The 14,354-nt window shown below is 47.2% G+C and overlaps 1 protein-coding gene across 10 annotated transcripts in view; it reads right to left on the reverse strand.

The window, feature by feature from the left end:
- hivep2a (HIVEP zinc finger 2a) overlaps nucleotides 1-14,354 on the reverse strand; it is a 116,035-nt gene that overhangs the window by 14,433 nt on the left and 87,248 nt on the right. For 9 of the 10 annotated variants that reach the window (XM_074616661.1, XM_074616667.1, XM_074616669.1 and 6 more), the window contains 8 exons: nucleotides 11,430-11,504; nucleotides 10,007-11,317; nucleotides 7,202-9,084; nucleotides 6,484-6,744; nucleotides 6,030-6,198; nucleotides 5,080-5,173; nucleotides 2,686-4,468; nucleotides 2,431-2,588 (listed from right to left, as the gene is read on the reverse strand). In XM_074616661.1, the coding sequence (XP_074472762.1) occupies nucleotides 2,431-2,588; nucleotides 2,686-4,468; nucleotides 5,080-5,173; nucleotides 6,030-6,198; nucleotides 6,484-6,744; nucleotides 7,202-9,084; nucleotides 10,007-10,997 (5,339 nt within the window). In that variant the 5' untranslated portion in view covers nucleotides 10,998-11,317; nucleotides 11,430-11,504. Of the gene's footprint in view, nucleotides 1-2,430; nucleotides 2,589-2,685; nucleotides 4,469-5,079; nucleotides 5,174-6,029; nucleotides 6,199-6,483; nucleotides 6,745-7,201; nucleotides 9,085-10,006; nucleotides 11,318-11,429; nucleotides 11,505-11,589; nucleotides 11,773-14,354 lie in introns of those variants that run through there. The other variant, XM_074616670.1, reaches the window with a different exon arrangement.

Genomic DNA, 14,354 nt, shown 5'->3' on the forward strand with positions numbered 1-14,354 from the left:
ATTTAGATATTTCATATCTCATTATTTAGTTGTGCAGGAGTTAAAAAATAAACTTCTTCTTTAAATCATTAAATTGTCCTCAGTCTTATCTTTAAAAGTTTATATGTTTCAGTATCAGCAGGAGGCCACATATTGTAGTTATGGACGCGTCAGTCATGCTCTGAGGTCACTATTAAATACTAAAAATTAAAAATAATGATGTTATTATGAGTGAGATACTTGTTATAAAATACAACAATACATATAAAATAAATCTAATAAAAAATATAAAGTAATAACATAAACAAAATAAATAAATATGCTGCTTTTAAAAATACAACTAATGAGGGACAGACCACTTCACACCAGTCTATTAAATTGAGAGCAAGAATTATGAAAGCCGACGTCCAATTAGAGCGCTGCAGCCGAAGCCGTCGGCCTGTGATGGGTTTACCAGGCTTAGGCTGCTGGCCGGACTCTCACAGGCACACATTAAGCCCAAAGAATAGGTTGTAAAAGGATAAGTCTTTGTTTTTCTTTTTTCAAAACTTAAGAAGATTTTCAGATTAATCATGCTGAAACAGATGTCAACAGAAGTTCATAGAAAGGTCATCGGCGTTGGTTTTTGTTGAATATTAAACCGTGAGGATAAAAGAGTAACGAGACAGCTCAGGATTCTGGGAGTTTGAGGCTGGTTGACTTGTTTTTGTGAGTGGAAGAGCAGCGTTTAGGTTCGTATTCAGTCTGAGATCCTCTCATTGGGTTTCTCTTACTGTTCTTAAAGGTGACCAGGCTTCTGCTGTCAAGGCGTCTCAGCTCTGGAGCTCTTCGCCTGAGAATCGGAGGCTTGCGGATTCAGTTCTTAAATAACTTTCTAAATCTGATAACTGGTTTTATTTTGGGATATTTTTTAGTTTTACTTCATGATACATCCCTCTTCTCATTAAATTTAACTGTCGTCTTTTCCTCTTATTACCTCCGCCGAGGAGGTCATGTTTTTCGGTTTGGTCTGTTTGTTTGTTAGCAGGATTATGGAACTCATAGCCCGATTTACATGAAACTTGGTGGAAGGGTGAAGCATGGGCCGAGGAAGAGCCCATTACATTTTGGAGCAGATCTGAATCACACGGCGGATACACAAATACTTTACGCGAACATTGTGAGATAGGGCATTTGGCCGAGGTCTGTGCTCTCAGAGTGGCCTTTAGTAGAGGAACTAATCCCCAAAACGTGTTTGAGATATCCCTACCCAAGGTAGAACAAAAGGACAACCATCATCACTTTAATATACGCTTTTGAAATGGATGGTTGTATAGACATATTTTACTGCAAAGTTAGTTGTTTTGGTTAACATTTGGACTCCCCAAACGTCTTGATGAAACGATGATGAGGTATTGATGAAACGTTTGCTTTATTGTTTGCAATAATCCTGAGTTACATGTGATAAGACAGACGATGTCCCTTTTGGAGAAGCCCATTTCACTGTTTTTGGTTTTGGGGGGGGATCCAAACATCAACTAAATAAACTCATTTTACAGTAAAATATTTTTATACAACCATCATTTAAAAATCTCGACATATTAAAGTTATGAAAATAACATGGTTGTGCTTTGTTCTACCTCAGGTAGGGTAGGGGTATCCCAACTTTTAGAGGCCTTAGTTCCTCTACTACATCTAGTTTTAGTCGTTTAGTTACGTTAACGGAAGATTGGGTGGAACTACTACAAATAAGAGAGAGAAGAAATATGCTTGCTATTTGATTGATTGATTCTTGACTCTGAAAAGGACCATTATGGTTTGGAATCAGGTCTCTAGTCTTCTCAGTTCCTGCTGCTGGTAATTGTAGAAATACCAGATCCAAATCACTGTCAAAATCTAACCAATTATTCCTCAGCAAAAGTGATATCTGCACACCAGATGTGACTGAAACTAAGAAATCAAACAAGTAGCTGAACAGAAAACATCATTTCTATGGCATGGATCATTTGTGTCCGGGAAAGCATTGATCTAATCAAACCAAATATAGACCTATCTATAAAGATGAATTTCTACGTAAGGTTGTCTTTATAACTTTTTCCTTTTGATTATTGACTTTAAGTCTCTTTAGGGTTTGAATTATTTAGCAGACAATTTAAATTTTAGTAGTATTCCCAGTCACGGAAAAATAAATCGACTCATATAGACTTTCAGTAATAGACTTTCAATCTGCTCTCTGCTCCGGTCTCCAAGGAAGGATGAAACAAACTTTAGAATAATATGTGAGCAACGGCAAACAGCCGGAACTGTCGTTTAAATGCTTTATCGTTCAGGAACCATGTCGACAAAACTCCTAGAAGATATATGTGCTGTTCATCCCGTCACTAGAATATCTTTGATATTACATAAGTGAATGTTTCTGTCACTTTACTGGACCAGAGTTATTGGACTGGTGTGTGTATTTGCAGGACGTACCCGCCTTCGAAGATCTTGATGCGGGTCGGTTCGGTGGCGGGCTGTTTGACCGAGACCTCCTTCTCCACCTGCTCCTCCTTCGACCGCTCCCACGATGCCACTCCCTTCATCTTCCTCCCAAAATTACTGACGTCAACCGGCATCAGCTCCGGCTTCAACTACAGAGATGAGAGAAGAAGAACTTCTGTATTTGCACCCGTGCATGATGCACACTTAAATGTAGTTTTCTGTTAACCCTGTTCTATATCTTATTACCTGATCAAACCTCAGCTTCCAGGCCACAGATGACACCAGCTTTCCAGAGCTGGGTGGCGACATGGCTGCAGTAGAGTACATCATATCAGTGTTCCTCCTCTGTTTGGACCTCAGCAGGGCCAACGCCGCCTTGGTGCTGAGGTTCAGAGGATTGGGGTTGTATGAGCTTACACACCAGGAGTTGTAGACGGAGTTATGCAAGGCAGTTTGGGTGCTGTTGGGTTTGGTGTAGTTCAGGAAACACCAGCTGACTCTGCTCATAGTGCGCAGGCTCGGGAACTGGAAAAACTGCTGGACGTCAGCCACATCCGTGAGCAGCAGAGTCTGGCCCGCTGCTCCGGATGATCCTGCGCTTTGGTTGGCAGCCAGCTGGACCAGCATGCTGACAGGGATTTTACTGGATGAGGGCTGATTTGTGTCGTCAGTGTCCTCTGCATCGTTGGAGGACACCATGGACTGTGGGCTGGAGCTGGGCTCTGGGACTGAATCGTCCACATCGAGCTCCTCTGGGGAGTCCCGACCGCCTGAAACCGGGGAACGGTCTGTGACGATCTGGAGAGGGGGGGTGAAGCTCTCGGCCCGAGGAACGTCGGGAAGGTGGGGGGCGGAGGAACGGACGGGAATGGCAATCTTGGTGGCAACGGGGAAGTCACTTAGTGGAGGAGAAGAGGACATCCTTTCAGACTCATCCATGGAGCCTTCGCTCTTCAGACGAGCTCGATGACCTCTGACCTTCTCAGGCTTGCCACTGCTTTCGGTTCCACTCAGCTCCACCGCACTCATCTCCTTCACAATCTGTCCGTACATCCTCTCCTCCTTCACTCTTTTCTGCTGCTTCGTCTCGATGAAGAGCTCCAGAGAGCTGGCGGGGGAGAGCATGCGCTTGCTGCCTCCGATGCCCGATCCCGAGGCGTCCGTGGTGGATATGGTGCCTGACGTTAGTGACAGAGGGATCCCTGTGTTCAGGCGTTGCTCCGGTAGTGAATCTGGACTCTTCCAGAGAGGGTAGCGCAGCGCTGCAACATCAGTCTGTCCAAGGAAATGTGCTAGGTTGAAACCTGCCCCACTTATGCCTCCTCCAATTCCTCCAGGTGGTTTACTGACACTCACAGAGACAACTGGAGACATGATGCTGTTGTCAGAACCGCCTGGCCTGGCTGAGCACAACCCTTGTGTCCCACTGCCATGGCTGGCTACCAGCTGGCTAACACTGGTGTACATAACACTATTATATGATGGCACATGGGTTTGGATCCGCACAGGAACCAGCATACCAGGCAGGGAAGCCTGGGAGCTCAGGTTCTGGGTGGCAAAAACTGGCTGGACCTGCTGCAGGAGCATGGAGGTGGTGGTGGTGGAACAGGGCAGGGAGTGCTTGGAGGAGAGAGAAGCAAAGTTTTGCTGTTGTTGCTGAGGCAGGGGAGAGGAGCGAGACGAGAACGAGTACATCTGAGAGCTCGGGTTGTCTGGTTTCCCATCGTGTGGCTGCTGATCGTGGATCTGCTGCAGGGAGTGGAGCGGTGCTTGTTTGTGGAGTGAGTGTCCAGGCAGGGAGCCCGGGGATCTGATGTGGAGCTTTTGGAGTTGCTGCTGGGCCTGGAGGGTCAGCTGCTGTCTGGGTGTCTGACCGGCCTCCTGACCCCAGTACAGACCTGGTTGCTGGTAGGAAAGGTAGGGAGGACCACTCGGGTACTGCTGGATTACTTCCTTATTCATGACCTCGTGACCTTGATATTCTGATTCAGATGACGAGCCCTGGGTCTGCAGGCGATGCTGATGGGACCTAGTATGGAGAAAAGGTTGAATACTGTTATTCTTCTTCCAAATCAAGTATTATAAATAATATGAAAAAATAATATTGTAAGAGTACTTTGAATTCTGCCCATTCCATCACAGCTAAATAACAGAGGTGTCACGACTCTCCAAACCCACAATTCAATTCTAATAATCGCCAAACAGTTCAATGAGCGCTGTTTTCTTTGGTTGCTCCAGTCTCTAGATCTTCTGCAGCCTACAAACTCTAGTTGTTCTGTCAACGATGCGTTCGTTGTTTACAGAACTCACGGGAAAGGCAAAATGTCACCACACCGGTGACGTCAGGGAAGCAGGAGGATTTTCCGGTTCTGTTGTTTCTCCGTCATCTCTGACTTCAGCAGTGGCCGTGGTGTCTCAAAGTACGGCTGCAGGCTACCGGTAAGATACGTTATGTCGTCTTTAAAGTGTTGTTGTTGTTTTCCTTCGGACGCATGCAAGTAGGCGGGGAGGAGAAAAAAAAAAAAAGATGGTCGTAATTGGAAGCTAATTTCGATCCATTTCCGATATAGAATGGAAGTCGTGACAACTCGACTAAATAAGAAGGGCTATTAGTAATTTTAGAAACCCAGGCTTTCTTACCTGCCATAGAGAGGCTCGTCCTGCAGGCTGTCCTCACTGATGCTCTGCTGGAGGAGATGCTGATGCTGATGGTGCTGTTGGTGTTGGTGAGATCCTGTGCATAAAACATAAGAATGTATGTAATGTATTTTGAAATGAAATTCTTTCCTGACAAAAGAAATCCCACATGCTGCTAACTAACTAATTGAGGTCCAAACTCTTCAAGCCCTGCCTAGATTATTGGGTAGAGAAAGACCCCAACACATGTTATCGTCCACCCATCCTTCCATTTTCTTCCTCTTATCCGGGGCCGGGTCTCGGGGGCCGCCGGCTTAGCAGGGTTTCAGACATCCCTTTCCCCAGCAACGTTTTACAGCTCTTCCTGGGGGACCCCGAGGCGATCCCAGGCCAGACCAGATATAAAATCTCTCCGGCGTGTTCTGGGTCTACCCCGGGGCCTCTTATCAGTTGGATATTCCCCGGAAAACCTCCAAAGGAAGGCGTCCAGGAGGATCCTGATCAGATGCCCGAACCACCTCAGCTGGTCCCTTTAGAGGTGAATGAGCAGCGTCTCTACTCCGAGCTCCCTCCGGAGCTCCTCACCCTCTCTAAGGCTGAGCCCAGCCACCCTACGAAGGACACTCATTTCGGCCACTTGTATCCGTGATCTCATTCTTTCAGTCACTACCCAAAGCTCATGACCAGAGGTGAGGGTTGGAACGTAGATGGACCGGGATATCGAGAGCTTTGCCTTCTGGCTCAGCTCCCTCTTCACCACAACGGTCCAGTACAGCGCCCACGTAACTGCTGACGCCGCAGCGAACTGCCTTGTCCATCTCCTGCTCCATTTTTACCCTCACTACTATCATGATACTGCAATTTGGATAAAAGCTTAAGCAAAGTATCACAAATGATTACGCAACTCTAGACGATTTGACAACCCAGTTTGAGTGTTGTAATGGAAGGCTTACCTCCAGTGCTACTGCCAACTCTCTTGGTTCTGCTGGCTACATCACTGCTGCTGTGGGGGGATCCTGTTGGGCCAGGCCACGCCCCATGTTCCAGAACCTCCTGTTTGATTGACATCTCAGCACCCGCTGGTTCCTGGATGACTGCCTCTGGATAAACACTCAGGGAAGCCTGTCAGATGTATGTGTAGGCAGGAGAGTAGAGTTGGTCAGTCATTATGAAATCCAATGTTGTGATACTAGGTACAAGTATGGGTGCAGTCACAATGTAATGATATAATGTGAGGACATTTGGATGAAGTAGATTCCAAGACACCAGTTTCTAGTGGTGTCTCTTCCATCTAGGTCAGGGTACACAGCTGCTCAAACTAAAGAACAATCAACACCTGTAGTTTTGTCAACTAGAACTTCCAGTCCATCTTTTTAAATAATTACAATAGGGACTTTTTTATGCTACCTGTCGGACGAGATATCCACGCCGGCGTTCCTTCATTGCAGAGGCACTGGAGTATATCTCTCCCTGTCTGGAGGAGGACAAGCTTCCATAGTCAAAGGATTTGCTGCGCATTTCAGGCAACTCTGTGGGCAGCGTGCACGGCGCCTGCTCCGACGAAGACCTCCTCATCTCCCTCTGCTGGTGGTGGCTGGAATGACCACTGCCAGGTACCGTCAGGAACTCCGACTGCTTAGGTCCACCGCCAGATGCCGACGAGTCATCCTGGTTCAGAATCACAAAATTGATCAAATTGGACTTATAGTGTGATAACATAGCCAGTAAGAGCCATTACAAGTATATAACAGTAATGATATTGTACCATAACCATTGTAGGATCAATGCAAGCAGCGCATTCTATGAAAACCGTGCAGGAGGGGTAGCTAAAGCTGTGTTTCCACTGCATGGTACAGCTCTGCTCGACTCAGTTCTACTCACAGGTCCTTTTCTCTATGCCGTGTTTCCACTGCAGATAGTACCCCTCAAAGTAGGGTCAGTTCCACCTAGTTACAGTACCAAGAATGGAATGGTTCCATTGGTACCATCCACAACTTTTGCTAATGGAAACATGACAATGAACCGTTCCAGTGGGCAATGAACTGATCTGAACAGAACTGGACTGCTTGGTGGAAACGTGGCTTAAGATACTTGACAGCATTAAACATACTGTATAATGGGCTACCTGTTTGGTGGGTGAGACAGACTTGAGTCCTTCCTCTCGGTCAAAGGACATGGAGAAGGACGAGGAGTGGGACAGGTTGCTCTCCTGACTGGGGCTGCGAGACAGGCTGGTGCACGTCGACTCAAAGCTCGACTCCCCTGACGAGTGCTCCATATCCGCCAGGCGCAGCCTCTTCTTCTTCGGCGGGAGCTTTTCCGATGGCATCTGGGCGAGTGTGTCACTCCTCTGTGGCAGCTGGAATTCCTCCACATGCTGCGCCTGCTTCTCCGGTTCCTTGATCATCTGAGCTTCTGTATCTTTCTCAGGCTTGTCCGGCTCCTCCGTCACCCTGATCTCAGGAACTTGGATGTTGGGTTGTCGTACTAGCTTGTGAGGGATGTGATAAGGCTGGCCAGGTGACGCTGCAGCTGACGAAGATGAGAGGGAAGCCAGGTCACTGTCACTTTGCAGCTGCTGCTCCATGCTCTCTGTCCTGAATAGGGCAGATTCAGGACTCAGAGCATCTTCATAGATGTCATTGTCGGACTGTTCAGAGTACTGGCTAGAAAGAACTTTATCTGAAGGCTGATATCCTGGCTGCTCAAAGGACTCTGACTTCTCAAAGGAATTTGGCCGGCTGAGGGAGTTGGTGTGCTGGATGACTGATATGACATTCCCAGCTGCCTTCCTGCCCTCAGAGTCAGTAAAGAGTGCAATGTCCTCGGAGCACATGCTGGCACAGGTATCAAAGCTGTCCGACTGGCTGTGAGCGCTGTGAAGAGAGCCCTTCCCTGTTGGGGTGGCTCTCGACCCATCAAGACTACCTTGTCTAAAGTCATAGTCCCCTATCATGTCCACTGAACCACTACAGCTACTGTCGCAGTGCCCAGGGCTGTCCTCTTCATCCCCAACACTCTTCTCTTTCCTCCTTTTTCTTGTGGCTATTTCTGACATGCTAACTTTAGTACCGTATGGGCTGTAGGCAATGTGCTCTGGGACTCCTGGGTTGCGCTCACCAATCTTCATACCCAGAGATGAAGCTAAATTCTTGGGCATGTGTCCGTAGCCCTCGGCCTCTCCTACATGGGCTTCATTGGCTGAATGTTCAAACGCAGCTTGTCTTCTGAGTCTGCGCCCCGGTGGGTAAAACACATCGTCCGACGTCATCATCTCATCGAAAGAGTGGCTGCCTCGAATCGCTGGGGGGACGCTAAGGTTAGGAGGGTTGGATGTTGGCATGGAGTTACTCCTAATAAGGGTCCCAGAATCTGATGGAGGCTCCAGAAGCCCTGTACTGCTTTGACAGGGTCCTGTTGGATACTGCTTGGGATCTCCAGAGACTCCTACATCACCTCTATAACAGATATGATCCTCTGCGATCTTCCCCATGTCCAGAATAGCACCTGGTTGCTTTAAGCTAGCTAGGCTGGGGTCTGCCCCCGCCATGCCAACTGTGATAGACTGTCTGGATCTGGAGTTAGGTCGGTAGTACCAAGTCCGACCAAACATAATCTCTTCGTACGTCTTGACGTTAGCATTTGGAGGGCTGATCTGCTGCTCTGCACTCTCAGAGCGTGAAAAGTAGCCGGAGTCTGTGCTGCCTTTGCTGTGAGGACTGAGGAGGTTCAGGGACTGGGACATGGCAGAGTCACAGTCCTGACCTTTTTTCTCATTCAGCCTCAGGGCCAAACGTTGTTTGATGGTAGGGGAGTCATCCAGTGAATGCGCTCTTGCGCCAGCGTGTGATGCCAACATGTGGTGTGACCCCTTTATGTCCTGAAAGGGTGGGCACTCCATCCCCGTGGAGGGGACTCCCCCAGGCTTGGGGACAATAAGGATAGGCACTTTCATTGACCCCACCAGCAGCTCTTCAGCTGAGTCTGCATATGCTGGTTCCACACCACCTACACAGGGAGAAAGAGAGGCGCACAATATAGAGAAAAGCAAAGTAGGGCACAAAAAAACTGATTTGCAGCGTTAGGCAGCAAACCATAAAACAATACAAATATATACATTATTTTAAACTGGCTCAAAATGTTCTTATCTTTTAGGTTTTGATCATTTAAACAAAATGAACCATACCAAGCAGTCCATACCAAGTCCATACCAAGCAGAAGTTAACACCCTAACACCTATTGATTTCACTAGCCGTGTTTCCTTTCAATTGTCAAATGAATTTTAAGGGAACTTTTGAAATGTCGCAAAAAAAAGAAATGTGAATTAGGAGCGTTTCCATCAACTGGTTTGGAGCGAATAAACTATATTAAAGCGTAGTTTGGTCAGAGGTTGTCGCTATAGGCTGCGCATGGCTGTAATCCGCCAGTAAACAGAGTAGAAGAAGAAGAAGTAGAGGTTGCAAACCGGAAACAAAACAAGTCAGCTTGACCATCTCACCATCTACGATTCAGGAATTTGTTTCAATTGGGCAAATTTGAATAGTTCTTTCATGTCAGCTAGTATTGTCCATGTTTCATGCTGTCTGGAGAAGAAGACAAGCATTCACACGTTATGGGAATATCTGAGAAGGTGCCAACGATGGAAACAGCTGATCAGTCATGTGAGTTAAATGTTCGCTACGAAAGAATTTATTCAGTAACGACGTTTCCATAACACATTTAGCGCAACAACTCCTTTTCGACAAAGGCAAAAAACGCCTCAAGTGAGCGGAAAAACTTTTTCTGATTGAATTTTGCCGTTTAAATAAAGCTTTTCTAACGCGATACTTCAAAATGTGCATTAAAATATGTGAATGGAAACAGGGCTACTGAGATGAGAACAGACAACGTTATGACTTCTTATGGATGATTCTGGAGATGGAAAAGTGACCTGTATTCTTGTCAGCTTCAAAGGGGATCTGTGGGATGGGGCTGTCTTTGTCCATCAGCATGGTGGAGCCCTCCACACCTTCCTCGTCCGTGTCGGTACTCTGCTCTCCATCCGAGTGGACCTCGGCATCGCCCACTGGGGACGCCTGGTCCATGTCCCCGCCGCGGGCCACAGCTAGCTCTGAAAACGGTACGAGTCCAGCCTTGATGGCGTGAGCGTGGGATTTGCGATGCTTGTAAAGGTTGCTCTTGGTTTTAAAGGAAAAGCCGCAGGGTACACAAGGATATGGCCTCTCTCCAGTATGTGAGCGGATGTGCTTCTTCAAGACGCTGGGCTTGGCGCAAGCTCGACCGCAGTAGTGACAGATGTACTTGCCGGGCTTTTTGGGCTTCTGCTCCTTTTTGCTGTAGCCCTCCTCCCCGGGCTCAGGGCCCGACTGAGAATACTGTCCGAACGAGCTGGGTAAACTGGGAGATTTCTGGCGGGGAAACCTCCCTGCCCCAGCCCCGTGAGGATGAGTGTGTCCCGGGTGTCCTACAGGGTACAGGTCATCCGAGGGCAACTGGCCAGCAAATGGCCAGGCATGAGGCTCTAGCCCTGGCTGGGGTTTGGCTCCTGAGAGGAAGCGCTCAGTTTGGGGGTGCTGAGGGTACGGCTGGCCGAGCTGGTAGGAGTATCCCCTCGGGAACCCCTGAGCAAAGGGTCCTTGGGGGTCTTGAGATGGCGGGCCTCCCATGGCCCCAACTGCAGAAGGTCCAGATAGCAGCTTCCCAGAATTCCCTGTAATTGCGTACTTCTGCTGGGGTGCTGATCCGCCCGTTGCACCACACGGCAAACTCTCGCGTTGTTTTGCCTCTGGGTCAGCAAAACTGCTTCGTTTGGAGCTAGCAGAGGGCTCGGACGCCCACTTCCTTTGAAGAGACGCCTTCTCCTTCACCGGTTCCTTATTTGAGCATCTCTGCCCGGCGGCAGCTGATTCACGAGCCTCCATATTGGTGACGTTAGAAGAGGGAGGAGAGAGGGGATGGTGGGGGAGTTGGGAGGGTTACAAGGTCCCAAAACTACCAGGCATGATAGCTGAACCTTTGAGGGCTGCCGACAAGTTCACAGAAACAGGAAGTACCCGTCCATTGCTGAAATAGACTGATTGTAAAGCCAGGCTGGAAACGGGAATCAGGAAGTGGAAATAAAAGGGTGGCGCTTTAGTGGATAACATCAGAAATGCTTCTCTCCTGTTGCCATGTTGTAAACACTAATGTTGCTGTGTGTTGTGTTTCTGTCCAGTTCAAGACGGATGAATCCTTGAGTGATCTGGAGAGGACACAAGAAGAAGAAGCTCATTTGAAGTTCACAGTGTATTTTAATAGCCTCAGTAGATCAAGTTTAACAACATACTGCATGTTATCAGAGGGGAAATACGAACTTTTCTGTAGGGGAAAGTGCTTGTAGATCGTCTTTCTTTAGCTTCAAAAGTCATCAAGTCTCCTCACCTAAAGACCTGCACCAAGACAAGAGAGAGAAAAACACAATTAGTTTTGTTATCCAAAATCATCCATTAATACAATCCAAAAGTCAGTGTTCACCTCCAGCCTGATGTCTCCCTCTGGTACAACCTGGTACAATACAATGTTTGTCTGCTAAGTGCAACACAACACAATATACTTTGTTGTACAGAGAGGACTCATTAAGTTGTCAAGTACACGCCTGATGTACGAATGCAAATGTCATTGATTGCTCAGTTAGTTTCTTCACACTGGAATCCATCTGTGCTTTCTGCCTTTTCCACCCGTCCTTCCTCCCTCCTCCCTCCCTCCTCCCTCCCTCTCTCCTCCTTCCACTCAGTGAGTCACCGATGCAAAGCAAGCCCACGCTGTTCCTAAAAAGACACAAAGGCTTATAAATAGCGCTGTGGAAGTGACGTCGGAGTGTCATAATGTGTGTAGGCGTCCAAAAAGACCAAGTCGGAGAGCAGCCATCAGCGCTAGCACCTTTCCTTCCTCTCCGGGTGTCAGATCTAACTCGGTATGTACTCGTTCAAAAAAGAAAACACACACATGCAGAGAAACAAAGAGACACACACACACACACACTCAGATACAGAACTCGCAGGCATTGCAACTGCACTGCAAACACTGCAGCAGATACGGTGTATATGTGTGTGTTTCCGTTGTTTAACGTTTCTCAACCACACCAACACCTGACAGCACACACACACACGCACACGCACACACACACACACACACACACACACACACACACACACACACACACACACACACACACACACACACACGCCTGCTGAAGTTGCATTTTTGCTTTGTATTTCCTCATCTCGGGGTTTAAACAACCCCCCCCGCACTCTGATTGCGACACACACATACACACACACACACATTCACATCTATACACACACACACACACACACACACACACACACACACAGTGCAGCCTCAGTGCTGGTAAGCAGGCCTCAATGACGTGTGTGTCTGGGGGCCCAACGTGAGATCTATAAATAGCAATAGAGGAAAACATGTTGTATTCTTAGCAGCAGGAATGTTAACTTTGGGCTACCTTGTGTTTTTCACATGCACAACCCCCCCCCCCCACACACACACACACACCAGAAACATTAGCTCAGACCTGGGTCATATTGTGATGTTTTCCATGGTGTTAAGAGTGTAAGAATGTGGTCTGAAACCCAAAGGACTGGTAGAAACAATGGGGATCCAGTTTGGCCAGCAAACTCATGATGACTGGTTAGTAGGACGATGTCACCTGACATGATGACTGGTTAGTAGGACGGTCACCTGACATGATGACATGGATGACAAGTTGATAGTAACAATGCTGCGTGTTGTACTATTCCCTTGAGGGTGAAACTCACCAGCAACGCAGCATCATGTGTCATTAAATGCCTGTAGCACGCAGAAGAAGTAAAGGTAGAGTAGCTGGGAGCAGACTAGTCTGAGGTTAAAATGAGGCCATGGTGGGTTTGGATCAGAGTACCATCAGGGAAACGACTGATTAGTCAACTAACCGACTACGAGGTGGCAGCGCTACAATTCAGAATCACAAGTTAAGGAGGAAACGTGACGTCTCTTTAACTAAAAGTATGTTTGTTGTTCTTTTTCCTCATCCTGCATCGGTACATTAACACTAAACACGCTCAACAGAACAATCGCCTGCAGGGTATCGTGAAGGTGTGCAGCAAAACTGCTGGTACACCGTTGAACGAGCTCCATGACCTATATGAGGTCAGGTCCATGAAGAAAGCCCGATCAATCTCTGCTGATCCGAGCCATCCCTTGTGGTGGGAATTCATGTTGCTTCCGTCAGGGTCAGATACAATCTGACACAATCCCCCCCACCCCCCCGGGGATAATAAAGATAACCTTGAACCTCATACAACGGTTCGTATGATATCTTAAGAAAAGTTATTCCTCATTTTTCGTGCGTTTTCCTACGAATGTCCAGCAACAATTTCTGCTCCAGTATTTCCAAAATAACCTTCCATGTTCACAGGAAACACCTTGATTAGGTTCAGGCAACAAAACTACTTAGGTTTAGGAAAAGATCGTGGTTAAGTTACGCCACACCGGAAATCGTTACGCCGCACTGGAAGTGGCACAACCTAAATACGGAAGTTCCGTGACAAAAACTACTTAGTTAAAGAGATACCGCTGGAACAATATCATAGAAACATATGTTGAATATCAAATAAATACAAATACACTGCAAGAATAAATCCAACTACATAAACCAAATAAGATATGAGTAGATTATAAGAAGCAACCCAACAGCAGTTCTTCATTAAAACTCTGCGGGCTTTCAGTTTGTAATGTATGAATCCGATGTGCTCCTCTCTGCAGTCGAAGTCCATCCACCACTTTTAAAAGGTTGTACCATTTCTATGCCTTGAAATTTAAGGGAACCCACATCATGGCCCGCTGAGTTAAAGTGTCAGAGGGGATTTATCATCTGTTAAGTTCAGAAATCAAAGTTCAAGATCTAGTTTTGCCTACATATACACTCACCGGCCACTTTATTAGGTACAAGGTGTACCTAATAAAGTGGCCGGTGCTAGTACCGGGTGGTCTTCATCTGCTTCAAGGTTGGACGTGTTGTGCGTTCAGAGATGGTATTCTGCATACCTTGGTTGTAACGGTTATTTGAGTTACTGTTGCCTTTCTATCATCTCCAACCGCTCTGCCCATTCTCCTCTGACCTCTGACATCAACAAGGCATTTCCGTCCACACAACCCCCGCTCACTGGATATGTTCTCTTGTTGGGACCATTCTCTGTAAACCCTAGAGATGGTTGTGCGTGAAAATCCCAGTAGATCAGCAG

This window comes from Sebastes fasciatus, chromosome 18, assembly GCF_043250625.1.
Source record: "Sebastes fasciatus isolate fSebFas1 chromosome 18, fSebFas1.pri, whole genome shotgun sequence".
In the NCBI taxonomy this organism is placed as follows: domain Eukaryota; kingdom Metazoa; phylum Chordata; class Actinopteri; order Perciformes; family Sebastidae; genus Sebastes; species Sebastes fasciatus.